Source organism: Panthera pardus, unplaced genomic scaffold, assembly GCF_024362965.1.
Source record: "Panthera pardus isolate Hobbes unplaced genomic scaffold, ASM2436296v1 HiC_scaffold_10, whole genome shotgun sequence".
In the NCBI taxonomy this organism is placed as follows: Eukaryota; Metazoa; Chordata; class Mammalia; order Carnivora; family Felidae; genus Panthera; species Panthera pardus.
The window spans coordinates 26612857-26640785 of record NW_026526655.1 but is presented as its reverse complement, the minus strand read 5'-3'; the positions used below and the strand labels follow the sequence as shown (position 1 = coordinate 26640785).

The following is a 27929-nucleotide window of genomic DNA, read 5'->3' as shown; positions in this document are numbered from 1 at the left end:
GGTACCCAGGTTTGATTTCTCTGCCCCGATTATGACCTGATGGAATGACCAGATTTCCCAAAAGGAATGTGAAGGAACTGGTTGCCCTCTAAACATGGCCAGGACCACCACGGGGTCCGAGTTACCACTTTCAATCAATTACAAAGTGCCCATTCCCTACCATCTAAGGTATGCTCTTGCTAAATCCTTTTTTTCCCCCCCTCACGGGATTCTCCCCCGCCCCCTTTTCCTGACCCAATGACCTTAGACACATTTGGCAGAGGAAAAGACATGCCTACTCTCTTCCAGATTGGGTCCGAACAGTAAATAAATGTATTACAATTTGTCAACGAACCTCCATAAAAAGGAAAAACAAAAGAAAAATGAATAAGGATGAGGGCCAGAAGCCAAGAAGGGGAGTGGTAATAACAATAATCACCACCATTTTGTACTGGGCACCCGAGGTCTCGCGCTGAACCCATTACCTGGATTCACCTATCTGATCCTCACAACAACCCTAAACGCTGGGTAGGGGTCCTAACAGATGAGAAAACGGAGACTGGGAGAAGTGACCACCGGGTTACCCAGTTAGTACCTAGAAGAGCGACGATTCCGCCCTAAATGTGACTCCTTCAGCTCCTAAGAAGAATTCAAGGAGAAAGCTATGAGAAGAAAGGATTTATTTGTTCTGTTGTTTTACAGGCAAGCACAAGCGCTGGAGAGGAGAGGACAGCAGCACAGGTGGAAACAATGGAGAAGCAAAAAGTGAAGTGAGGGCAAGAGCCGAGAAGAAAAGAACCCGGGGGATGTAAAGCAAAAAAAGATTTAGAAACTCTTCGAGTTCGGCGAGGGCTGGGAGACCTAAAATCTATTTCAAGAAAGAAAACGGAAGGAAAGAGGCAAGGGCCTGCAGGCGAGAGGCCCCACCTCTAAGCGCTCGGGCAGACAGCCCCTCCCCCGAGGGGAGGAGGGACTTCCTCCCTGCGGGCAGCTGCTTCCGGTGGAGTACGGAAGACGCTATCGGGAAGGGACTAAAACTGCGCAGCCAATCGGGGCGACACTTTCGTCTTACCGGAGGACTCGTGGGTAACTTGCTCTTGGGAACCAGCACCATGGCGTCTGGCTGCAAGATTGGCCCGTCCATCCTTAACAGCGATTTGGCCAATTTAGGGGCTGAGTGCCTCCGGATGCTGGACTCTGGGGCCGATTATTTGCACCTGGATGTAATGGACGGGTAACTCCGCGGGGCTCGGGTCAGGGTTGCCGCGCGGGGCGGGCTCGGCGCACCTTTATTGAGTGCCTTTTGGGTGCACGGCGTCCCTGTACCGCGGAGCGCCGCACTCTGAACGCGGTGCTGAAAAGGGGACTTGAGGTGGGAGTCCTGGAGGCCCTGGATGGAGCGAACCTGAGGCGGCAGCCTGGGCTGCGACCGCGTCCCAAACCCCACTTCCTCCCCTCCCCCCACGTAACGTGTGGCCCAAGCACTAGGACCTGGACGCAATTTTAAATCTCTTGGACGCGTCTCTCATTTTCAGTTAGAGAAACTGAGGCCCAAGGGGATAGGCATGACTTGCCCAAGCTCATATAGCTAGTTAGTGGCAAAGCTGGGGAGACAGACTTGTGTAACGATTAAGAGCTTGGTACCTGTAGTGAGATTACCCGAGTTCTGCCATTTGATGGATCACCTGGGACAAGCCACTTAACCTCATTGAGCTTCAGTTTCATTATGTGAAAAATGGGAGTAACAATAGAACCTACCGCTTAGGCAATTTTGGAAGATGAAATGAGCCAACATGTAAAGCATACAGTGCCTGGCGTATAGTAAGTTCTCAATAATTATTAGGTGTTGTGTCATTGTTCGAATTTTGATTTTCCTGTTTATTTTCTCTTCAGGCACCCTGCTCTTCAGGGAGGTCAGTTTTTTTGTAAGTAATTTTTAAGCACTGTAGTTATAGCACATAATCGATATTGTTCAGAGTCAGTATGATGCTAGTGTAAGTTGGCTGTAAAATGCAGAGTCTAACCTTGAGAAGACAGTAGGACTTTCAGGATTACACAACATTGTGACAGAGTTGCAAATTGTATTTTCTTGGGTTTGCCAAGTAGTTCCTTGAGCCCTGCTGATAACTGGCCTTAAAGCAGTAACAGCCATTACTTTGGGTTCCGGGTCAAAAAATAAATTTAAACAGGTAAAATTTCTGTGTGGCCTCGTGCAAATTTGCAAATTTGTTTTATTTACAAAAGATGATCAGTTACTTCCTGTTCTTTTTAATGTCACTCCTGTTATAAGAGTTTTGTCTTCCTCTGTTCTGTCTGGTTAAATCTGTTGTTTCTCTTTTATATCCGACTCAGCTGTCAGTAAGTATCCCAACTGATGATGGCAAAGTCTTTACTTTAGAGTACTAAGCATTCTAGGTTAAGTGTGTAAGATTGGTAAGTATTACCTCGCACGAAAGCTTGATTTTTATTGTGTTATATACATAATTCATATTCATAGTTATGTACACGTACATAATTTTTGGAAAGCTCTGAACTTTCACAGGTAACTGGAGGGTGTACCTCAAAGATGGGTAGGTACATTTTCATGTCTGGGATACAGATTTTGTGTCTGAGACGCCTACCTCAGGATAGAACAGGCTACATGTGTACGTGTGTAGTCTGTTTAACACAGAAAGCAATTTGGTGTTTTAAGTAAGTCTTGGGCCATATTTGAGTAACTGAATGGAGAAGATAATTTTTTCAGTGCACAAATGAGGAATATTAATGATAACAGTAGTAGCTAATATTTTTGAGCATGTAAGTGTTTTCAACGTTCTTTGTGAATTAACTCACATAACCTTATGAGGTTGGTGCTGTTGTTGTCACCAGCATTTGACAGTGGGGAAATGGACACAAAGGGGTTAAGTCACCTGTCTGAGGTCTTCTAGTTAGGAAATGGTGGAGCCAGGATTAGAAGGCTGCAACAGCTTGTGTGGTCTCAGAAGTTAAATGTCTTCTGTGGGTTCTGGGCTTATCAGGAAGGATTAAGACATTCTCTGTCCACAAAGAATAACTAGTAATTTATACAATTACTTTTGTTATCTATTTTCCCATCTCTCCTGCTGTACTGTAAGCTCCCTGAAAGTAGGGTGTCTTTGGCTCACCTCTGAATTCTCTGCAGGTGAAGCACAGTGACAGGCTTAGTTATAATTGGTTGAATGAATGATTGGCTCTGTCATAAAGAGAGGGATGTCTGATGAAACACATTGTCCCCCCCCCCAGCCCAGTGGCAGACCCTGAGCTTATTAAGATACACATATTTGTTTTTTATTGGCTCCTTTCCCCCTTTGCCAAGTAACATCTTGGTTTGACAAAATTAAATTCTCCAAACACCATTTTAAAACCTTTCTCTTTTAATCTTCACAACGTTTTGAGCTCAGAGGTATTTTGATCCGCTTTTGTAAAGGAGGAAACATTTAGGGAGTTTCAACCTCTTCCTGATGTCCCACCAGAAGAGGCAAAGCTAGCTGAGCCGCATTGTTTCCTAGGCCAGGTGTGTGAAAGTGGGGGCCAGCCTCAACTTACCTTCTCTTCAGGTACTGCCTCTATGCTGTTCCTTTTCCTGGTCTCTTTAAAAATCTCTAGTATTCTAGTTTGGATGCACCTGTTGTTTCCCCTTTTCCCCTAAGGTCCCCGATTTCTCTCCTGATTAAAACAATGTCTTCATCTTGAAGGTCAGGAACGAGTTTTGGGAATACTGTGGGGGGTGGTGCACTATTATGGTTGGATATTTGAAAAAAAAGGACAAATGAATTCGCTGGAAAAGAACATTGGAAAGCATATAAACCTGCCGTGACAGGACAGTGATCAGAAATGTGCTGTTAGTCCTAAGTGTAGGAACAGAGTAAATATGCAATTTTTTTTTTTAAAGTCTGTTTCTAACGTTTATTTTTGAGACAGAAACAGGGCATGAACGGGGGAGGGGCAGAGAGTGAGAGGGAGACACAGAATCTGAAACAGGCTCCAGGCTCTGAGCTGTCAGCACAGGGCCTGACGTGGGACTCAAACTCATGGACTGCGAGATCATGACCTGAGCCGAAGTCAGCCGCATAACCAACTGAGCCACCCAGGCGCCCCGCAAATATGCAATTTCTAAATTAGTTACCAGGATTTAAAACTGGGGAGATTTCACATGAGTACTAGATTGCTGACTTTTGAAAAACATCCAAAGATTTGCTAACGCTTGTTCCACAGCCTCATGAGGCCACAATGGGCTGGAGCTGAATGGCAGCCACCACTATTAACCAGGCTAGATGTTCTTCAATTGTCTTCTGTCTCCATCTGCCCTATATTGCTCCTCTGTGTTTTTTGCCAGCCCTTGGAAACATGAGATTGTGTTTTCTGATTCACAGGGAATGTTTTCTCGTTACAGACTTGCTCCATTTAATTTTTTTTTTTAATTTTAATGCTTTTATTTATTTTTGAGAGCCAGAAAGAGACAGAGTGCCATCAGGGGACGGACACACAGAGAGGGAGACACAGAATCTAACACAGGCTGCAGGCTCTGAGCTGTCAGCACATAGCCTGACGTGGGGCTTGAACCCATGAACCGCGAGATCATGACCTGAGCAGAAGTCGGATGCCCAACTGACTGAGCCACCCAGGCACCCCAACAGTCTTGCTCCATTTTAGCCAACTTTAATCCTCCGTTTACCATCTTTATCTTGGAAGATCTGGTAAAGGTTTTATCTCTCTGAAATTGATTGTATGACAATTGGAAACAGAGCTTCAGGTTGATGAGAGAAGATGATGAGAGGTAAAATAATTATATACCTGTGTTGTAAACAATTATAGCTTAATCTCACTAAGTCTCTGGGGAAAAGGGATACTTTTTTACTGTATTTTATTTTTTGCAGACTGCAGAAAGTACCTTTAATAGGACAAAGAAAAAGAGTAATACAATGGTGAAGCCGACTGCTTTGATGAAATTTCTCTTAGAGTGAAATAATGTATTTTCCCAGCTGGTCTGATAAGAACTCCCAAGGCATTGGCGTGCCTGGGTGGCTCAGTCAGTTAAGCATCTGAATGTTGGTTTCGGCTCAGGTCATGATCTCTTGGTTTGTGGTACTGAGCCCCGCGTCTGGCTGTGCCCTGACAGCGTGGAACCTCCTGCTTAGGATTCTCTTTCTCCTTCTCTCTGTCCTTCCCCTGTGTGCATGCACTCTTGCTCTCTCTCTCTCTCTCTGTCTCTCTCTCTCTCTCTCTTTCAAAATAAACATAAAGACCTCCCAGGGCATTTGTTGAGAATTCAGATTCCCAGGTCTTCTTTAGTGTCATAGGGTTGGCATAGAGCCTGTAAGTCCTTTTGTGACACGTGGTCCCAAGGTTACTGTTGCCTGGCAAATTTAGGACCCCTTCACTTCATGCTTGGGTTTGTTGCCTTTTTCTGTTTCAGCTTAACCATAAACCTTTGGTTTCTTGTCAGGGTATCAGTACCTTTCTGTTCTTCTAGTGTTCGTGGTGAGCCTAGAGCACTGTAGTACAATTAGTCATGCAGCTGGGGGAGTCAGTAGTGTTACATGATATGCTTCTGTTTCCCAGTGAAGTAAAAAGTATATTTATTCTGTTCTCCTGTTTTCTCAAGAGGTATGTGTTTCTTATGTCTGTTTTAATTATAAAGGCAACCTAAGGTTGAGCAACAAAAGTACTCTAAGGCCATGCAGCAAATTAAAAGAACAGTGAACAAAATCCAGATTTTCATTCCAGAGCTGTATGATACCCAGTAAGCCTCCCTGTCTGCTTATCTGACCCTCGCCTCTGAGTTCCAGGTGAACGTAACGAGCATCTTACCCATGCCCCTGGCAGTCATTGCTCTGAAGCGAAACGGTGGAATGATTTCTAGATACTAGAAACCCTACCTTCAAGGACCAAAGTGTTTGCCAGTGTCCGTACCTGTCCACCTTACCTGGTCCCTCTCAGATGTGTCCTGAATCCTGACTCGTCTCACCTCCCCTGGACTTTGTTTTTTTGTCGTTATCAGTGGAGGGACAGATGAGCGTAATAGGTAAGAGCCTGGACTTTGGAGCCAAGTTGCCGGTGTTTAATGCCTGCTTGTGGCACTTCACGGGCTGTGTGACCTTGAGGCGCTCTTCCTTGTCTGTAATATATGGATTATAGGAGTACCTGCAGCATAGAGTTGTGAGGTTTTAATGAGTTAGTATATGGAACGTGTTTAGAATGGTGCCTGGTCTGTGTAAGTTTTAATTTTTTTATTAGCATTCATTGGTCTGCCATCTAAGCTTAAGGTCTTAACCATGGTTTTTCTCTTTTGAGCTCCTCACATCTAATGAGTTCACAAGTCCTGTCACGCGTTATCTGTCGTCCTTTCCATTCTCATTGTTCCTTGCCCAGGCTGTCTTCCCACTTTATTTCCACTTTATTTTTTATTTTCTCATTGCTTTGTGATTTTTTTTTTTTTTTTTTTTTTTTTTTTTAAGTAATGTCTGCTATGGGCCTTGAACTCACAACTTCGAGATCAAGAGTGACACTCTCTACCAAATGGGCCTGCTTGTTTTTTGCTTTAAAACCTCACTTCATATTTACAGCAGGATAGAGTCCAAACACTGAGCCAGGCATTTGATACCCTTGATGTGACATATTCTGCCTCCTGTTCTTTTCACCCTCACCAAGCTGAAGAGCACCACCTCTCCCCCACTTTGAACATAAGTTGCTTATTTTTGCCTTTGCTTCATTTCTTTTCCCATCTTTACAAATTCTTTGTTCTCTAAATCTCGTGATCTTCCCTTCTTTTAAAGTGCCATACTGCTTGCCTCATTTGGCCCACTTGTGGCTTTACCTTTTCTTGCTATCCTCATACAGGGTAATATCTACTACCTTTAACCAACAAAGCCCCGAGTTCAGTGACTTAATGTTATAAAGTTCAGTTATTCACGTAACAGTTCAGCTTGAATGTCCTTCCATGAAGAATTTCAGGGACGTCGTCTCCTTCCATCCTGTGACTCTGCCAGCCCTTAATGGCTTCTCTATTGGCAAAACGGTGAAGTGAGGGCAAAAAAGGAATACCGCTTAAGCTCCTGGCCCTGCAGTGACACACATCACTGAAATTCACAGGCCTTTGGGGAGAACCAGCTGCACGGGCCACCTGGAGGTCAAGGGAGTCGGCTCTCCCCAACAAATACAACAGCAGGGCCAGGGATTCCGTTGGGTGTTAGCCATTTCTCGCCAATGAGATTATAAACTTTTCTAGGGTAAGCAGGAACTCCCATATCATGGTACTTGCATAGAGGGGGTTTTGTTACATATTGAAATGAGCTAGTGATAGAACAGAAGGACAAGCGAGTAGGTCAGTGGCATGAAGTACTTTGGGGTCAGATGTCAGGAAGACTTACTCTGAATCCTGCCTCTGCAAATTATTAACAGGGTGACTTAAGGAAGTTATTTTTCCTGTGTTCTTCAGATGGGGCTATAACAGCATCTACTTCATAAGGCTGATGAGAAGATGAAGTACAACACCTGGCATGCTGGAAACCCTCAGTAATGGGTGGTTAAACTGATTTAGTGCCCACTGAATGAAGTGGATTAGAAGTGGCCACAGGCAGCCCATGACAGACTAGGATTTGAGAGACCCATGTCAGAGGCCAGAACTTCCTAACTAGTGTGTGACTTGGGCAAGTCATAAAACTTTTGGAGTTTGGATTTGGTTGTCTTTCCATTTTTACCTGTTAGATTACAAACGATGGAGTTAAATCTTGTGACACTGTCTGATTTTGTTGAAATATCAGGGAAATACTGCTTTGTAAAATTGAAATTACTGAGATATTTTTAGTATTTTTTAATACTGATGATGTTAAATACTACATGGAAAAATACTGCAATCACAGATGGTCCCATTTACCCCTATCAGAGTGCTTTTGAGAACAATACAGAAATTGAATTGAAAACATTTTCAGAGTAAGATTTTGTTTGTCTTATAGGCATTTTGTTCCCAACATCACCTTTGGGCACCCTGTGGTAGAAAGCCTCCGAAAGCAGCTAGGCCAGGACCCTTTCTTTGGTAAGTGGGTGTTACGCTGTCTGACGCTGGATGTGTTGCTCAAGTAGATGATTGATCTCTCAACCTCCAATTTCATCTGGAACCCCCAACCCCCACCCTGTGCTGGGTCTTCACTGGCTGCTTGTAATAAGCCAAACTCTTTCTTGCTTCAGGGCCTTGGCACTTTAGCTGATCTCTTTGCCTAGAAAACTGTTCACTTGGCTGGCTCTGCTTTATCTTTTGGCCCTGAATTACTGGCATTTCCTCAGGGAGAAGCCTTTCTAAGCACCCCATCCTAAATTAACCTTTATCCAGTTATCAGACCACCTTCCGTATTTTCTTTTTCAAACTTCCTTCAGTCAGATTACTTTTGTCCTTTACAGGAGGGATTTAATCCACTTTGTTTTACTGTGGTTTTCGTAGAGCTAAGCATAAACACAAGATTGGGGTTTAGTGTAATTGTTAATTCTCGTGAACGTGAATTCAGTCCACATGTTGTTACTGCTCTTTTAAGCTAAGTTAGCAACGGCTTGAAGCTGACAAATGTCTCGTACGTAAGAAGTTGAACAAATTTTTATAAATAATGTTCTTAAGTACCTTGGAATTTAGTAAAACTTAGGTATTTTTTATTGGCATATTGTGGGCCGATTTTGAGAAGAATTCTAGTTGTGCTGTCCCATGTGGTTGTCCCTACCAACATGTAGCTATTTAAAGTTAGTTCAGGTTAATAAAATGAAAGATGAAGCTTCTCAGTGGCATTAACCAACCATATTGCAAGCTCTCAGTAGCCACATGAGTCTAGTGACTGTTGTACAGTGCCATTCTGGAACATTGCCCTCGTTGTAGGAAGTTCTCTCGGTCAGAGCTTCTTCATAGGATCCATCTACTTTGCACATAAGAAAGGGTGCGTTATCACGTAATTTATGTGGCATGAGGGGAACCATGTTCCAGCAGCTTGTTCACCACTTTGAAATTTTCGAATAATGGAATGTAATCCTCTGATGATCTGGACTTTTTTATTACATTTTAGAAAATGAATTTTCCAAAATAAATTTGTTCTTATGAATATCAGGTGAATGAAATAAGTAGCCATGTTTGCCCCCACCGTGCTGTGGCCACAGAGTCCTCTGCATCTGGCTTTGTATGAATTTAAAAGAAGTTGTTTTTTTTTTTCTTTTTTTTTCTTTTACTTGGATTCCTCGCATCACTTCTCATTGCTATTTGTGTCTCCTACATTTGTGCCTCTCGTATCAATCCTACTGCTACAACCACACACAGTCTGCTCTTTCTTTCTGTTTTTAGTTTATTTGCTAATAAACTTGCTACTAATCAGTCTGTCTAGAAGTGGGTCTACAGTAAAGATGAACGGACTCCAAATGCTTTAATGTTTGGGTTTTGTGACTTTTGCTTTTTATATTAAGACATGTGGTTTTTTTTTGTTTGATTCCTGGATCTTGGTTGTTGGATAATTCATGTGTACATTCTAAGAAGTATTTCACAAGTTGCATGCATAACTGGTACAGTTCTGAACTGTTCAGTCTCAGTATTGAGTGGAAATAACCAGTAAGCAATCAAGTGATAGGGAAAAAGCTGTTATTTTTGTGCTTTGGTTTTGGGTGTTTTGTGTTTTGTTTTTGTTTTCTTTGCTCTCATCTAAATCTGCGGTTTTCACGTGTGGTCTGAAGACCCCAGGAATCTCTTGCGGGTGGAACATGAGGTGATGACTATTTTCATATTACAGCGTTATTTGTCATTATTTGTATGGATGGTACAAAAGCAATGGTGAGTTTGTCTGTTGGTTCCTTAGCCCGAATCAAAGCAATGCTATTGAACTATCCAAGTAGTTGTTAAATTATTCTTCACCACCATGTATTCATGGTACATATCGTTGAAGGTCAGTACAAATTATTAACTACAGTAAATCTGATGGTTGGGTGCATTTCTTTTCATGTTTTGTGTGCCAAAGCAGGAAGTACACATCAAGTACTTCTGCAGTATACTGCGTGATGATGGCCTTCTCAAGGAAAACGCACTTGCGCCACTGAGTTGTGAACTGAACTGGCTGCCTTTTTCACGAACACTTATCTTCACTGGAATGATAAACTGATAGATGAACTATGGTTATCAGAGTTCAGTATTTTACTGACATTTTCTTGAAAGTTAACTAAGTTAGCCTGTCATTTCAAGGAAGATACCTCATTAATTATTGTTTCCACTGATAAAATTAGAGCTTGCAAATGAAAATTTGAATTTTGAAGAAGTTGTATCTGCTTCTGTGAGCTTATTAGCTTTCTCCTGTTTACAGCTGTTGTGATAAAATCTGTGGTGTTGCGTAATTTCTGATAGCAAATAATAAAACGTGTCACTCTTTGGAAGTCCTATGTAATGCAGCAAACCAGTACTGCAGAGATCCATTCAAAGTGTACTAGGACAGGCCAGTGGCTTTTAGTTAACAAAGCTCAAAAAGTTCATTGGTAGAGTTTACAGATTCCACATTGCAGCTAACCTTTAATTAAAGTCCCACTTGCTGAGTTCTGGGGTAGAAATAGAAGAATATCCACACTGGTCTAAAAAGGCTGTCAATGTACCCCTCCCTTTTCTGTGTACTTTTTTCCCTTCATATAAAACGACACGTTCCAACAGACTGAATGCAGAGCACATGTGAGAATATGGAGGTCTTCTGTTAAGCCAGACATTAATGACTTGCAAAAGTACAAAATAAGGTCACTCTTAAACTAACATGTGATAGATTTATTATTATTATTTTTAAATGAGTTCAGTAGACAGTTAAAAATTGCTTAGTTTGAATTTCTAAAACATTTTAAACAGTGTTAAATACAGTTCACATCAACATCGTTTTGGAGGTCCTCAGTAATTTTTAACAGTGTAAGCGGAGGCTGATGTTGGAACATCCGAGAACTGTGACCTCAGTATGTTACCTACAGGCAGATGACTCACTGAACTGGTCGCTCCCTGAACACTCTCCGTTGAGGGTTCCCAGTGGTGACCGCATGCTGGAGGTGGACTGGCATAGCAGTCTGTTAACGAAAGGAATGAGTAGATATTTTAAAGCAGATTGATTTTTTCCTTACTTACAACACAGAGGAAATAAGAAACACCAGACAGAGTTTGTCTTTTAAAAACAATGTTTTGGGGCACCTGGGTGGCTCGGTCGGTTAAGCATCCGACTTCGGCTCAGGTCACGATCTCGCGGTCTGTGAGTTCGAGCCCCGCGTCGGGCTCTGTGCTGACAGCTCAGAGCCTGGAGCCTGTTTCAGATTCTGTGTCTCCCTCTCTCTGTGACCCTCCCCCATTCATGCTCTGTCTCTCTCTGTCTCAAAAATAAATAAACGTTAAAAAAAAAAAAATTAAAAACAATGTTTTACCTATTAACATATGTTCTATTTTTGTCACTTTTGTTAGTTTAGAAATACAAACTTTAATCTCGGCTTTGTCAAGCAGTATTCCCTTTTCCTGATATTTTTCAAAGCCTTATTGGCATTTTATGGTCTTAGTTGAGTCTAGAATTCTAGACATTTTTTCTTTAATGTAGCTCAGCTGTATCAGAGGTATGCTTCCTCTAGCAAAAAACAGACAAACTCAAAACTCTTCTTAGCATATCTATCTGACCTAGGAGTATTTACTGTTTCCTTCTTGACAGCAATATTTCTTGATTTAACCACTTTTAAGCCGCCCTCTTCTTGTTAAATGGTCTAATGTTTCAAGTCAAGAACCTTAAGAAGGCCACCCCCACTCTCCCTAACGGATCCCTGTGATCTGAGCTTTACAGTTAGGATGTGTGTCAGACCTGCAGTTACCATGTCCTTCCCTCGAGACCCGTCCCCCGTGGTGCAGTTTTCGGGCTCCCCTCCCCCTGCACATTGGCCTGCAGCAGCTCCCGCTGCCATAGCTGCAGAGCAGACCCAGAATCCTGCCACTGCTTGCCAGTTTCAATCACTGCCAACGTCGTTTCTTCCTGGGTGACTACCGTGGCTTTCCAGCTTAGATCTTGTCACCTCTCTGCTCAGAATCCCACAGTGCTCCCCCCGCCCCCCCCCAGTCTCGTTCAGAATAAAACCCAGTGGCCTGCAGAGCTCCAGGCTGTGGCCCCTCATCCCGTGCCCCTGTGATCCTCCCGCCCAGCCACGCTGGCCAAGCTACCAACCCAGTGTGTATTGTATTAACTTAGTTTCTTTATGGTCTGTCCCCACCCCCCACTAAGAATGTAATCCCCATAACAGCAGAGATTTTTATCTGTTTTTTATGCTCTGTCCCTGGGGCCTAGAATTCTTAATGATGCAGTAAGTGCTCCATAAGATATTATAGAATCACTTTATTTAGCTTTCTTATAAATGAGGAATGAAATCTGCATAGATAATAGGACTGTTGAGAGTTTTTTTTAGACTAGCATTTCCTGGACCTAGGTTTCCTGAATTCTAGTCCTTTTCATATATACCATCATATGCCTTTTGTGGAAAACTGTGGTTTTTTGAGAAATGAGTTTAACTAAAACCTTATCTTCAAGTTAAAAGGAAGCTAGCAATACAGCAGTGTCATTATTTAAGAATTCTTTTAATGCCAAGTAGTTTATATCCAAAACAGCCAAAACTGCAGGGTGGCCTCCCCAATATGGGGCAGGTATCTTCCTTTCAGTAGTATTCAGGAGATGTGTCTTTTCTTTCTAGATATGCACATGATGGTGTCCAGGCCGGAACAGTGGGTAAAACCAATGGCTGTAGCAGGAGCCAATCAATATACCTTTCATCTTGAGGCTACTGAGAACCCTGGGGCTTTGATAAAAGACATTCGGGAGAATGGGATGAAGGTGAGGGGCCAACAGTGACCATAACGTTTTAATACTCTTCACTCTTGGTGTGGACGTTTCATTAGAAGACAGGAAGTGATAGGCAGAGAAGACCAGACTTGAGCAGTTGTTTTTCAGCTGAGAAATCAGAGTTGAACTATAAGTTGTCTGTTAGACAGGATTTCTATGTTCCCCTAATGTTTTCTGAAAAGTACTGCCTTTTAGGAAGATTTACATTTGGGTAGCCTTGTTGACTCTTTTAAAAAATAGTTTGAATAACTTATGCATTCCATTTCTGTGTATATTCTACTCTTTAAGAATAGATATTTCTAGGGGTGCCTGGGTGGCTCAGTCGGTCAAGCATCTGACTTTGCCTTGGGTCATGTGCTCATGGTTCGGGGGTTCAGGCCCCGTGTTGCACTCTGTGCTGACAGCTCAGAGCCTGGAGCCTGCTTTGGATTCTATGTCTGCCTCTCTCTGCCTCTCCCCTGCTAGCGCTCTCTCTCTAAAATAAATAAATATTAAAAATGAATTTTTAAACAATAGATATTTCTACTGGGTCTGACATGCCATATTAATATAATGTGGAAATAATTATTAATGTGATGTAGCAAATTTGTCTCTGTTATAGGTTGGCCTTGCCATCAAACCAGGAACTACAGTTGAGTATTTGGCACCATGGGCGAATCAGATAGATATGGCCTTGGTTATGACAGTGGAACCTGGGTTTGGAGGGCAGAAATTCATGGAAGATATGATGCCAAAGGTAAAGAAATATTTGGTTTTGGGGTGAGGCTTTTATAGTGTGTGCACATTCGGTAAGCCTGCATTGAGCCACTTGTGTATTTAGCCATGTCCTGTTCTGAAGATGGTGGGGGGGGGGGGGGGATGCCTGCAGATAGCTGGAGTACGGTGTGATAAATGCTGTATGAGATTTAGCGTGGAAATCAGGAAAAATATCACATCTTAATCTTGAAATTTTCTGTCAAAGGCATTATCCCTGTAGCCTTTCGATCTCTTGGGAGATCTCTTTTCATTGAACATTGAGGGTTTTTTCTTTGTCTTGTTTGCATGAAGTGTATTCTCTGCAAAGCCATGACAAGTTCAGTGCCATTCCCCCAGAAGAATAAGCCTTGCTTTTATGAAGCTGAATTTGTTTCAGTATATTAAAAAGGAAGGTATCCCTGATCATAATTTGTATTAGTAGAAAGTTAACTGTGTGGTGGGCACCTGGCCGTCTCAGTTGGAAGAGCATGCAACTCGTGGTCTCTGAGTTGTGAGTTTGAGCCCCATGTTGGATATAGAGACTACTTAAAATAAAGAAAGAAAAATAAAGTTATTGTGTGAGACACTTGGAATCCTGTTTTAGTGGCTAGTATTTGGCTATTTGATTTTTTATTTGGTTGTTTTTCCCCTTAGGAAATATCCACCTTAGGAATCACTTATTTCTTCGTGTATATCTAGGTTCATTGGTTGAGGACCCAGTTCCCGTCCTTGGACATAGAGGTCGATGGTGGAGTAGGTCCTGACACTATCCATAAATGTGCAGAGGTGAGATTGCTCTTCAGGCCACAGCTGAACTGGTCACAGGCCAGTTTCCTATCAAATTTAATGTCTAGGACATTGTCTTGTGCGCCAAACAGATTTCCTGTGTTTCCTAAATTGCCTTTCTTTCTGGGAAAGGTATTTTTTTTGTTCAAATGTAGAACAATGAGAAGAGCAGTAAGTGAATATTCTCAAATCACATAATCATTAAAAAGTAAGTCTCAGTTATCTCATTAATGCTGAAGGAAGTTATTTTTTAAAAAAGAACATGCTGAATGCCAGCCTTTGGGAGATCATTAAGTTCTAGGCCTTGGAGTAAGACATTTTTCCAAAATAGGGAAAGAAAATCTCTACCTGCTTATAAAGTGAAAAGATTGTGATTTTGTATAGCTTAGGTGTATTAGTTACTGGTTTGTCCCTTGTAAAAACTGACTGGAGCCATTTCTGATGTAAATTTTGGTCTGATTTCTGGGTAGCTGTGGTCCTCCTCTACATGAGGGGGGGATGAGTCTTCCCAAGTAGCCAGCTGAGCTGAGTTAATGAAGCCCTGAGCTTCCCAAGAGGGCACCAGCCTTCCTGTAACACTGCAGGTCATTGAAGTTTATGTGGCCTGTTTTTATTTAAGCAACATGGTCTGATCTGCACTTTAAGTTTTTTGTATAAATGCCACACTCTTCTGCTTGATACTTGTCAAAAGCCGTGGCCGTGAGATACTTCTGCAAGAGGAGCTGACCGGGTGATTAGTGAACATATGTCCTTTGACTCCTTGTGGATTTCTTGTTACTGAACTGTGCTGTGCCTTTGGGCGTTTTTCCTGCTTACATTAAAACCATGTTAGGCTGTAACCCTACAAAAATAATTTTTTTTTACTTTTTTGGAAGGAATGTTTTTGGAGATGTACACTGTATCACAGAGTGACGGTGTCTCCTGGGAGGAATTTTCCTCCCTTCTGCTGCCTCTCCCAGTAGCCTCCTGCCACTTTGTTCCGGAAGTGGATCACGTGACAGATTGGGTTTCCCTCAAGTCAAATCCTGGGAGTGCAGAGCTAAATTTGGACTTCCCTTACTTGCTTTTTCTCTTTGATTTCTTTGTTTCCACATTTAAAAGTATATTGAATATCTTTTTTAAGCCCTTCAAAGCCTTTCTGGAATGCAGTGAAGTAATACATGAAAAAGTGCTTCATTCTTTCTGACGTCAAAAGGAGAAATTATTTAATGTTGCTGTATTTTATAGTTTCACACTTCAGCAATAATGGTCTATCAATTCCTTCACAGTTGACCCTTGAACAACGTGGGTTTAAACTACCTGGGTCCATTTTTATGTGGATTTTGTTGTTGTTGTTATACTAATGTAATTGTATTTTTCTTACACTTTTCTTGTCTTTTTTTTTTTTTTTTTTTTTTATGTTTATTTTTGAGAGAGAGACAGAGTGCGAGCGGGGTAGGGGCAGAGAGATGGGGAGACACAGAATCTGAAGCGGGCTCCAGGCTCTGAGCTGTCAGCACAGAGTCCGACATGGGGCTCAAACTCACAAACTGTGAGATCCTGATCGGAGCTGAAGTCGGATGCTTACCCGACTGAGCCACCCAGGAACCCCAATTCCTTCTGCTTTTCTTAACACTCTTCTCTAACTTTATTGTAAGAATACAGTATGTAATACATGTACCAAATATGTGTGAATCAACTGTTTATGTTATTGGTATGGCTTCCAGTCAATAGAAGGGTTTTAGTAGTTAAATTTTGAGCGAGTCAAAAAGTTACTCACAGATTTTTGACTGCACATGGGGTTGGTACCCGTAACCCCTGCATTGTTCAAGGGTCAACTACAGAGTCCAAAGATTAAAAGATAATTTGTTTTTTAGTAGCCTTAGGGGCACTGGCATATTTTAGAAAAACTTTAATAAAGTTGAGGATTAAAAGATTTTTACATCTTTTTTTAAATATTAGCAAAGATTCAATGTCGTTTATTTAAAGGTGGTTATTAAAAAGCCAGTGATTTCGTAAATACATTTAAAAATCATTTTATGTTTTCATTTGTTAAGCATTTTATTTATTCATGGAACTAGACTGTTTGAAGTCTGTTCATCTCAAGGTAGCTTTCGTGCATTTAAAGCACTGACGAATGCAAGGGTAGAAACTCTAGTCCAGAAATTGTTTTAAGCTTCTCTGCATCTTCCTTTGAAGGATAACCTGAGTGTTTACTTCTTCCAGGCAGGAGCTAACATGATTGTGTCTGGCAGTGCCATTATGAGGAGTGATGACCCCAGATCTGTGATCAACCTGTTAAGAAATGTTTGCTCAGAAGCTGCTCAGAAACGTTCTCTTGATCGATGAAACCGTGAGGAGTCCAGTGTTTATGCTCATGAAATCTTTCTCCTGGAAAACAAGAATATCGACTACCAAAACATACCACAGTTGAAGCAGGGCTGTTTCTCTGAGCGGCTGTTCATTCCAGTGACTAAAATCTATCCTGCAGAATGTTCCAAGAGGTTAGAAATTGGTGTGTAGGTCTCCATTTTTAGTGATGGAATTTAAAGATTAGTGTGGTAAAATACCATTTTTACTGGGAGACTTGATTTTTATAAGACTAAAAATATGGCTGTATTAATAGGGTTATAAACAGAAATGTGTCTTAATGCCTACTGAAGGCATCCTAGCTACTATGAAAAAATATTTTTTTCTGCATTTTAAATCTCGTTTCTTGGTTGTTTTTCCAAAGCAAAGGAAGTCCTTATGTTTTTCCTGTTTCATGTCATTTTTGATTTGTGTGTGTGTATGAGAGACAATATGAGTAGAATGGAAGTAATTTGCTTCTTAAACATCTGTTTTTTATTTTGTACCTTATATTTGATACATAAAAACTGCAAAAACAGTGTATGAAGCCCAGGGATTTCAGGTGGTCTAAAATACAAGTATAGATTTTTAAAAAATTATACAAATATAGATTTTATCAGGGCGTTTTTCCTTGTTAGCTTTGCTGGAGGGGCAGGTTACACAGTGATCCCCACCTTTTCGTAATCCTCCCCACCATTCTTAAGGACATGAAATAATGTGCTAGCTCTGAGCAGAAAGGAAAGGAAAGCCTCTGCTTGGAAGTGATATTGAGTTGAATCTGGATTCTTCTCCTTTCCAGTGGTTTGACTTAGTAAATCAGATCAACCAGCCTCTTTGAGTATCTGTTAACTGATTTATACACTGAATGTAATTACAGTTACCATACGGTGTTGTGTTGGGCACTAAAAGAGATACTATGCTATACGTAAAGCTTCCACTACTAGTCCCAGAATTGTAGGATAGAATTGAGGATGCTCAATACAAAGTAGCTATCATTACAGAAGTTTATGTTTTATAGCCTTTAAAGTACTTTGATATAATTTCATTAAAACCACAAATCACTCTTCTGAGTGATGGGACAGGTATTTTTGTCCCCATTTAAAAAAGAAAGAGAGAAAAGCTCAGGAACAGGCTGGTACTATGGAAAGAATCCAGTAGGGCAGAGGATTTCTGGTTTTACTCTTTTTACAAATGGAGCCCTTGGGAGGTAGATTAGGCAAAGGTAGCCTCGTTTATTTAACCTTGTCTAATTTTACTCGGTAGCAGAACCAGATGGCTGAGGATATTCTGGACGTTATGGATTTTGACCCCAAGGATATATATTATATTAATCCAACAAAGACCAGGTAGGCTAAAAGATGATAAGGTAGAGTTAATCCATAAATATTTAAAGTTGTGTCCCAAATTATACTTTGACAACAAATATGTATCTGCCACTTGCAAATAGTCTTGATATATGGCAAGAAATAACAGGACCTAAACTTTAGGCTACTATGAGTTTTGAGAAATAAAAAGTTTGAAAAATAAGAACATTAACACTTCTGCATAGAATAGAGCTTGCTTGTTTTTTTCCTATACTACAGTGTAAAAATTTGTTTTTGACTTAGGAAAGGTTTGTGCCATGAACAGGTGCCGTTTAATCAAATCAGACAACACGAGGCATATAGAAATAACTTTAATTAAAAAACTTACATAGAAGATTATAATGTCAGACATGACAAAAAGATTTGAGCTTATTTGCCTAGACAACTTGGGTTTGTCTGGCTTTTGTTTTCTTTTTTAAAAATAAATGTACAGTAAAACTGCAAGCAAAAATTTGTCAGTTTTGAATTTGAATTTTTTTCCTTCTTTAAAGGGACTAGTAGAATTCCCCATCCCTAACAAAAACTTGGTGTCAGTCCCCCAGACTAGGCCAGGTGGCCAGGATTGTCAGTTATATGGGGACTATAACTTGAATAACCTTTTTTTTTACATGAGAGAAAGCGATTCATAAATTGTCCTCAACTTTTATATAGAAAAAATTATGTAATAGCTTCAAGAAGTTTCGTTAATGTATACTCCTGTATTCAGTACTGAAGCACTATCCTTTAAAAAAATTTCTCACTCTAGCATACACATGAGAATAGATTGGATAGAGTAAGCTAATGGTAAGGAATGACCAAATTAACTAGAAATACAACATTTTTTACTTTCCTATTTGTTGCTCATTTTCACTTGGGGTCTTCTCTTCATGAGATACATAGGATAGATAAAACTCAAGTTTTAAAATTAGACCAGTATTTAACTCTGCTTTGCTTGTCTTAATCCGTTAGGAGTGAATAGAAGATGATCTGAATTTAGTCCAACAGATAACAGTGATTTCAAATAAAGGCATATTGTGTTATCTGGTATAGAAATTTCCACATATAACTTCTATTGGTTAAACATGTTTAAAATCTCCATAATCACTGGGAACCTGTGCTTTACAGTGCAGCTTACATTCCATGGGATAATTCATCCATGCATTTCAAGTGGAGTGGTCACTGCCAGTGTTTTTTAAAACTACGTGTGTGTACATGTATGTATATATACTCTATACACACATATTTGTATATTCCCATATACAAAGGCATATATTTGAGGCAACTTTAATGAATTACCATAGAAATTACATAGAAATGTATAGGAAAAAGAGCGATCATTGATGCACAGGTGTTTCTGTGTGTGTACATATGTATGTGTGGGTATGAAGTCTTTTAAAAATTATTTACCCAGTAATACGATTTAACATCAGCTTGCAGCAGTTAATTTTCTGGTGCTTGTGATTTGCATCATAAACACAAACGACTAGCACTTGTCTGTAGGTGAAAAGCTAGTTATTCCTGTGGTTCAAGGAAAAAGAGACCTACCTTGCCTGTTTTAAAACAGCATAAAAGATTAATACATGCAGTACATGCTCTTACTCTGGGATTGTGGCTGAGGGGGTGGGGGATGGAGAACAGGGCTTATTTTTTCCTCCTGCTTTCCATTCAGTTACATACTTTTTTAACCTTTCCCTGTCACCTGTTTTTTTTAACATGAGTAAGTCCTAGACCAAAAGGTTTGCCTTCTTCCATTTCATCCGTCTGCCTTTTTGGATGGTGACCGTTTTCTGGTGCACTAGTACAGAAGACTTCTCCACGGAAAACGGGGCCTGAACTTTCACTATGATCCTTTTTTTCATCTTGACATAGTAAGGCTTCTGTGTCTTCATCCTTCAGCGGAAAAGTCCGTCGTTCCCACCACAAAGACTGAAAGAAAGCGAAAACCTTTTCAGTTAAGTTTCAACTAATTTGTTTAAAGTTCATGTATCCAATGTATCCAATAATCCTTAAATGTCAATTGTGTAATTATTGTTTGGTCCTTCAGCACGTCAATGTACACATTTTCATTTGGGCCTAAAGATCTAGCAACTCCAGTGGAACATACTGGCAATTGTTTAGAGACCTTTGGGAACTATCCTTTCACTTCACCCTCCCACAAAGAGGAAACGCCGCTATAAGGCACGGGTCTTCCTTATCAGCACAGGAGCGCTTTGGGAAAAGCCCCTTTAAAGGTGTTTGATCTACTTGAGTGTCTCCGTTTTCATCCCATAACTATCACAGACACCTACTGACTTTTCCTTCCCTGAGCTTTCTACGACTTGCCTATTAATTTTTATAGTTTCTGCTCTGTGTTCTAGATACAGTTCTTTTTCAACACCTACTTATGAAGAACAGTGCAAAAATTTATAGATGGTGTGTTAGAAATCATTCCCTGGGAGGTAAGAACTGGATCCACGGGGAGACAGGTAAAAATCTGTTATGAAGGGAAGAGAACTAGCTGACATTTGCTGTGTGCCAGGTGCTGTTCTCTCTAATCAGATTGGTGTCGTCATGAAACTTGGATAGAATCCCCATTTCCTAACAGATAAGTGAGTAGGTGGAGTTAGGTACTGACATGTTCTACAAAAAGATAAGGTGTGTATGATCAGTGACAGAACTAGAAAGTTGGCATACATATCCTCTGATTTGTACCCAGCAATTAACAGTGGATTGTTATGCTGAATTTGTTAATTGGCAACCAGCAGGTTTCTACAAACAGGTTTTCAAAAGGGTAAAAGGCATTGAAAAAGAGGTGTCACAGGTCATGTATATCATCTCATACTTACCTTGAGTTCTTGACTTTGATTTAAGGAAGGTGAGCCCCGTGTGCCCAGATCCTGGCTCTGCGGAGAAGGCTCGGCAGGACTCTCGGCAGCACAGTGCTGACCACCACCAAGGCCGTTAGGGTATTCTTTCAAGAGCAAGTCCTGTCCTTCAACGTTTCTACTGTAAGCTCTAGCAAGAAAATCAAGAAAATATTTAATTACTATTTCTTGAGGTCTTAACGTTTTATGAACGACCCCTAAGTCCATTTAACTTGGTAGCTTTTCTTTAAACAGTTCTGCCCAAAAGATTTCTAAAAATTCATCTGTCAATCTTCCTGATGCTTTCTCAAAGACTTAAACAGTATGTTATGAATACTATTTTATGAAACTGCCAAATTATAACAGTGGGTTTCGGGTTTTCAAGGAGGGAGTTTTTGTTGTCTTATTTTTAAATAAGAAAGGACAGTTACTTGACCCTTACAGTCTTTCAGAGTTCCCAGAGTATTCTAAGACTATTATAATGTCATCCATGTAAGACTCGATTCACATTTTCCGCTGTACTTCTAGAAAATTATATCTCTGGAATGTGGAGAAAGAAGACAATTGAGTCTTATATGTGTGTTAAGATAACTCTTGGAATAAGGATCTACAAGAAATCTGGGTATTTTCAGACCTAAAGAGAGAAATGTGTTTTCAAAATACAGTTGAGGGGCACCTGGCTGGCTTAGTAGAGCATGTAACTCTTGATCTCGGGGTTGTGAGTTCGAGCCCCACATTGGGTGTAGCGATTACTTAAATAAAAGTACAGCTGACCCTTGATGAACACAGGAGTTGGGAGCACCAACCACTTTGTGCATTCAAAAATTCACATATAACTTTTGACTCCCTCAAAACTTAACTATTAATAGCTGACTGTTGACCAGGAAACCTTACCAGTAATATAAACCAGTCAATTCACACATTTTGTATATGTATTATATACTGTATTCTTACAGTAAAGTAAGCTAGAAAAATGAAATTTATTAAAATCGTAAGGAAGAGAAAATACATTTATAGTACTGTGCTATTAAAAATCTGTGTGTAAGTGGGCCCACATAGTTCAGACCACAAAGTTCAAACCTGTGTTTGAGGGTCAACTGTACTAAGTAAATGAGAGGTGCCCCCACACTAAATATAGTGACTACCCAGACTTCATGATCTTCCTTTCTGAGTTTCGGCTGTATTAAAACACAGTGAAATGTAAATATAAAATACCGTGGACTTTCTCAAATATATAATTACTAATTATGTTCTCAGGATTTAATCCTCCCTCCCCAAAAATCATATTCAAAGTATTTTAGACCAGGTGCTTTTTGTCTTTTAATTTTTCAAATGTTTACTTATTTTGAGAGAGAGAGGCAGAATACGAGCAGGGGAAGGGCAGAGAGAAAGGGAGACATGGAATCCAAAGCAGGCTCTGAGCTGTCAGCACAGAGCCCGACGCAGGGCTGGAACCCATGAACCTTGAGATCATGACCTGAGCTGCAGTCAGTCACTTAACCGATTGAGCCACCCAGGTGCCCTAGACCATCTGCTTCTTAGACTGGACAGGTTTTTTGAGAAAATTTTTTTTAAAAAAATAATGTATTTTTTAAGTGGGCATGTTAAAATCGATCACCAAGATTCTAATCCCTAGTGTAAGGTCTGCTATTACAGTACAATGAGATGACCTACTTTAGGGAGAATTTTCACATTATTTGCTGAGTTAAATCTGTTCCTCAGGCTGACAATAAGCATGAGAAATGAGAGTGGAGGAAAATACAGAAACTCATTTCATTACTCTGTAATTAGCCAAAATGTATATATATATTTATTTTGACAGACAGCACGAGTGGGGGAGGGAGACAGAATCCCAAGGAGGCTTTGCGCTATCAGTGTGGACCCCAATGCGGAGCTCAATCTCACAAACCTGTGAGATCATGACTTGAGCCAAAATCAAAAGAGCTGGACGCTTAACTGACTGAGCCATCCAGGAGCCCCAGCCAAAATATATTTTGAATGTAAGCTCAGTAAATGCAGTGTTTCCCTCCTGTGCACAAATAACTGATGTTATACAGTATATACTTTTTCCTTTCTAGTGTCTTCCTCAATATTCATGCAGAATTTTGTTAATTCTACATGGATTTCATGGTTTTGGCTTTTAAACTGATAACACCTGCCTGCTGTTTCTTCTGTGCCACTTGCTTTGCTCCCATAGTGACCATCTGGCTTGCTCTCTCGCTTCATATTTTTTGTGTCTTAGGGAGAAGACTTCATCAGAAAGATCTTCTACCTGGAATTAGAAAGTTTTTCTTTTATCAGAAACATTTTGAAATAGAACAATTTCTCATCAAGAGAATATAGGAAGAAAACTCTAAAATTGAACTTCAAATTCGAAAATAGAGGGAGTGAACTTTTTTTTTTTTTTTTTTTAACTTTTTTACTTCTGGGTCATATTTGAAGACTTAACCTAGATTACAGATAGGTTCACAGTGCTTTGTATAAAAAATTCTTAATGCTTAATTCATTCAAAGGTTTGTATTTGATTGCCCTTTATGGAATACACTGTTCTCTTAACATGTTAATATCAAAGAAAAGTAAAACTGAAAAAAAAGAAAATTATTTTAACTAATGACTTATCAGAGGTTCTAAGACTCTGGTGGTAGTGGTTTAAGAATTTGGGTTTCCTGGCCAGAACCATTCTGAACTAGGGAAGAGTGCATTGAAAAGTTGACTTGGTAGCTGAAGAACAGTCAGTGGGTCTAGAAAGATTATGACAGAGACAAAATGTCTTACATAATACAGCTTCTACAGATCATCACTTTCAAATTAATTTGGTTACACATTTTTCCCTGAAATTATGCTTGTCTTAATAGAAGTTTTACCCATACAGGCTCACAGTCCCTTTCCTTCAGTTCTAAAAATCTGAAAAAACACGTGTTCATAATTCATTTGGTGACATAGCCCGTTCTGGAATGATGAGGTTATTCCAATTTCTATAAATATTTCCCTACAGAAACATTAATATTTGATTATGAGAACTATGCTAGACTCCACATATGTCTTCTTTCTTAAGTCCAAAGTTTTCCAAATTCAAAAGCAACCTGTTCCCAAGGTTTTGAATATGGCATTGTAGGGTTGAATATTAAGACCACATCTCCTTAAACAGAAAAACAGGACTAATAACTGGAAATGAATATAGATATTAACATAAATTCAGTGTTTCAACAGTTCATGTAAGCAACTGACATGTTTTTCTTTATATGTTACTGTCTTTGCAAATCTAAATTTGCACAAAAACATTTTCCTAATGAAGTTAATATCCTTAATGAACTTTCTTTTCCTAAGTGAAAAACAAGTCAATGTATGCTAAAGGGCTTATATTTCCCTTGAGTTCCTCAAGTCCCAAATTAAGCAGGCTTCGTAATGTATACAGTGCAGTTATCCGTAAGTGAAAGGCAACTTACCTCTTCACCTACGTCATATTCATCCAGAGGCTGAAGAACAGCCATTCTCCAGCTGTTGAAGATACAAACCAGTTTCAGCTTATGTTAATCTAAGTGTAGCAGTTGTATTCTCTAAGCACAGCTAATGCAGTAGTGTTTTCTTTCCTTGGGACTTTCACAATTCAAATGGTTGTATTTTCATACTTTATTTTTTTAAAGAGAAAAATTTCTATTATGAAAAGAAGATGAGACTTTACTTTTGGCCTTACAGTGAATAACTGTCTCTTCTGTGTAGCTGCATTTTATACCTAAGAATATACTAATTTTGAATTAAGTCAATAGATGGTGATACAGTGGCAGGAAGAAAAACAAAAACAAACAATCCCTCACTTGAGCATTTGCCAATTTCTTTGTGTGAAGACACCCGGCATGGCCTCTTGAGTTTAACCACTGGATCACAGAATTCCTCTATTTAAACAACCAACCCAGCCAGCCAGCCAGCTGCAGCCTACCAATGTCAATTGAAAAAACATCGTTGCTGCAGAACATCATAACTACAAATGGTACTCTGCTTCTGCAGAATGTCTCAACAAGTTCTCTGTGGGATTTCTCATAATACCTCCTAGAATATTAAGAGTTCTTAATACCTCAAAGCAATTAGGAATAAGAGAATTCGAAATCAGCTAATATAGAGAGGGGTAGGAATTACTGTAGTTGTCACTGAGCTTATGTCTGTTTCTGTCTACTTTCTGGTGCCAGATTCACATTCTGAAGAAACTGCTTTCATCATTGCTAAAAAACAAAACAAAGCAAGACTTTGACTAACTTCACTGCCACTAGGAAGCAGATCTGTGTATGGCATTCAGGGACCTCCATAATCCGGTTCTAATTTCTTTTGTAGCCATAACTTTATCACCCTATACAAAAACTTGGTCTCTAGTTTAGGCTTGCACACTTAACTGTGTGCCTTTGCTGTGGTTTCCCTGTGTGAATAAACTTTCTTCTTTTTCCCTCCTTCGTGATGCCCCACTAATATAATGTATGTATTGCTGACTTGGCAATACATCAGAATCTTATTTTTGTGGTCATAGGTGTTATTGTCTTGCAGTGAATACCCCTTGCAAAGGTAGTTGCTTTCTTTGAACCCTTTTTGCAGTCATTTACAGAACTGCATGTTAAAGAGCCAGGGTTATTTATTACTAAGCTTATTTACATCCCTAAATAGCCTTTAGTGCCATATATACATAAAAGGTAACTAAACATTGAAAAAAAGACTTAAGAGCGTTAAAGTTAAGTCTTAGGAATTCCCAATTCTTAATAAAAACAGAGGTAGGGTGATAATATATGGCACTTTTTTTCAGCAGGAGTAATGTAAAGGTTTCTTTCACCGTTCTCCCTCCATGGTTCTCTAAGTGGAAGACAGGAGAGAGGAACATCTTCCTTTCATTAATTAAAATTTTAACTTCACTTTGAAAATTTAAGTTTACTCAAGAAGGAAGAGAAAATAAAAAGATGTAAGTATACATACCTTGGAGTAAGTATTTCCTTATATTGGAGTTTCTCCAACTTAGCCGGGGCAACTAATGACATGGGAATCACGATATTATCTATGTCATAAGAGCTCTCGCTTCTCAATCTCCGTCGTGCAGTATTCTGCAAGGTAGGAGGACAGCAACTCAACAACAGTATCTCGTTACCTGTGATGATGCCCTCCTTTCATGAGGGCTAGAAGAGGTGTACTGCATACATGTTTTATAAATACGTTGTGATAGAGTGGACTATAAAATGTTAAAAACAAGCACACCTCTCCTTTGTAAAACAACACAATCCCTTCGGCAGGTGTGAAGTGTACATTTGTGTACACATACAAGCCTATTTTTAAGACCATAAAAAATAGGAATACCTTAAAATGTCAAACTCTTACCAGAGGTTACCATAAAGCACCCAAATGTCAAGGAAATGATCATTTAACAAGCACACTTATTAGGAAAGAATATGAAATATTTGGTGTACCATTTAGTAAAGATCATTTTTTATAATCTTCATTTGTGTGTTCCTGGTCCCTGAGCTTTACAGTTTCTTCTAAACCCTTTCACCTTTTAACCCCTACTCTGACCAGATGACAAAACAGTAAGAACAACACAAGTGCTGGATTCTTATTAGCAAGACTAAATTTAGCTTCCTGGTAAGGAGTAGGGATGGTTATGATAGTTTCTCACAGGAGAAACCAAAAACTATAATCAAGGATTACTGAGCAATTAGCTCACTAGTAAAAAAGTTTAATACAGTTTATTGCTTCCTAAGAAGATCATTTTAGGGGCGCCAGGGTGGCTCAGTCAGGCATCTGAATTCAGTTCAGGTCATGATGTCATGATTCATGAGTTACGAGCCCCGCATCAGGTTCCCTGCTGTCAGCACAGAGCCCACTTCAGATCCTCAGTCCTCTCCTCTTTTGCCCCTCCCCACCTTGCTCGCTCGCTCTCTCCCTCTCTTTCAAAAACAACAAAAACCGGGCCGGTATGTACAAGTAAAATAAGGCTATTAAAGATTAACAAAATATTCTATACGTTTTTTTACTGGCCAGTTTTAAAAATCTACAAGCAATTTTAGGGTTCAGTATACCAAAAAACCTACTTGTGATGATGAATTCTGGGTTCTTGATATAACATTGACATTAGTAACAGCAGTAAAATTGCTATGGGATCCTGGTTCTGTGCGTTGAAAAGCAAATTCTTCAAATCTAGTTCTTTCTCCTGCCATGGAAAGAACCATTGAGAATGTCATACATTAAACATGGTGATAGGTCTTAAAATTACTTTCCTAATTAGGTAACATTCCTTATCTGTTTGATCTTTTTATTTTTTAAACTTATGTATCAAAAACAATTAAGGAAATGAAAAAAATCTTACCCACAGTTCTGTCACAATTATTTCCATTTTCTTTTAATCCAGTACCTCTAATTTCTTTAATCTCCCTTCTCTTCACTCTGTTCATGTTTTCTGTAATGCCTGTTATTTGGATGTTAACATCCAAAGACTTACCCCCTTAATTTTCTGTTTTTTTCATTTTGACTTTTTAATTTCTGGGAGATTTCCTTTCCTTAACTTGATCTTCTGACCATTCTACTGAGACTTTGTCTACTGATACATTAAATTATTAATTTCTAATTACATAGGAAAATATTTTTCCATTTGTTTTGATTCCCTAATTGTGAATATATATTTATTCACTTATTTTCTGCCCTTGCTTATTTTACTTTAGTACTGATCTTAGAAAGTATTCTGTGTAATATAAAATTTAATACCCAGTCCATACTTCTATTTTTCTAGTTGTTAAAAAATGTCCTTTATGGTTAGTAGTTTCTTCAAATCAGGATCCATATATTGAAATTAGTTACTGTCTTTTAAGTTTCTTACAATCTAGAAGAGTTTGTTTTTCATGATATTTGTTAAAGAGACCAGCTACCTTGCTCTTTCGGGAGTTACCTATTTACTTTGTAGTCTGGCTCTTACCTGTTCTATTCCTGTATTCCCACCAAACTTGAAGTTATAAAGTTAGATCAATTCAGGTGAAACATTGTAGATCTTAGGTAATCTGAACTTCATAGTGGTTCTTATTAAGAGA

At 39.6% G+C, this 27929-nt stretch overlaps 2 protein-coding genes across 18 annotated transcripts in view; one reads left to right on the top strand and one right to left on the bottom strand.

Annotated features, from left to right (window-relative positions):
* The first annotated feature begins 44 nt into the window (after positions 1-44).
* On the top strand, positions 45-20062 carry RPE (ribulose-5-phosphate-3-epimerase). 10 transcript variants are annotated; one of them, XR_002079046.2, is made up of 10 exons: positions 45-168; positions 682-1202; positions 1873-1904; positions 7953-8032; positions 12697-12836; positions 13447-13581; positions 14280-14366; positions 16572-16860; positions 17961-18040; positions 19907-20062. XR_002079046.2 is itself a non-coding variant. In XM_019446142.2 (8 exons), exons 2-8 carry the CDS (start codon positions 1092-1094, stop codon positions 16692-16694), a joined length of 696 nt encoding a protein of 231 aa, XP_019301687.1. In that variant the 5' UTR covers positions 45-168; positions 682-1091; the 3' UTR covers positions 16695-18509. The 10 variants fall into 10 exon arrangements, 6 of the variants coding, with proteins under 6 accessions (XP_019301687.1, XP_019301685.1, XP_019301688.1 ...); XR_002079045.2 differs by having other exon boundaries at positions 17958-18040; XR_002079044.2 differs by lacking the exon at positions 19907-20062 and having other exon boundaries at positions 17961-18509.
* Positions 18357-27929, bottom strand: part of KANSL1L (KAT8 regulatory NSL complex subunit 1 like) — a 134315-nt gene continuing 124742 nt past the window's right edge. For all 8 annotated transcript variants that reach the window (XM_053905308.1, XM_019446134.2, XM_019446137.2 and 5 more), the window contains 6 exons: positions 26940-27058; positions 25834-25958; positions 24327-24378; positions 23040-23152; positions 20863-21031; positions 18357-19963 (listed from right to left, as the gene is read on the bottom strand). In XM_053905308.1, the coding sequence (XP_053761283.1) occupies positions 19733-19963; positions 20863-21031; positions 23040-23152; positions 24327-24378; positions 25834-25958; positions 26940-27058 (809 nt within the window). In that variant the 3' untranslated portion in view covers positions 18357-19732. The remainder of the gene's footprint in view (positions 19964-20862; positions 21032-23039; positions 23153-24326; positions 24379-25833; positions 25959-26939; positions 27059-27929) is intronic.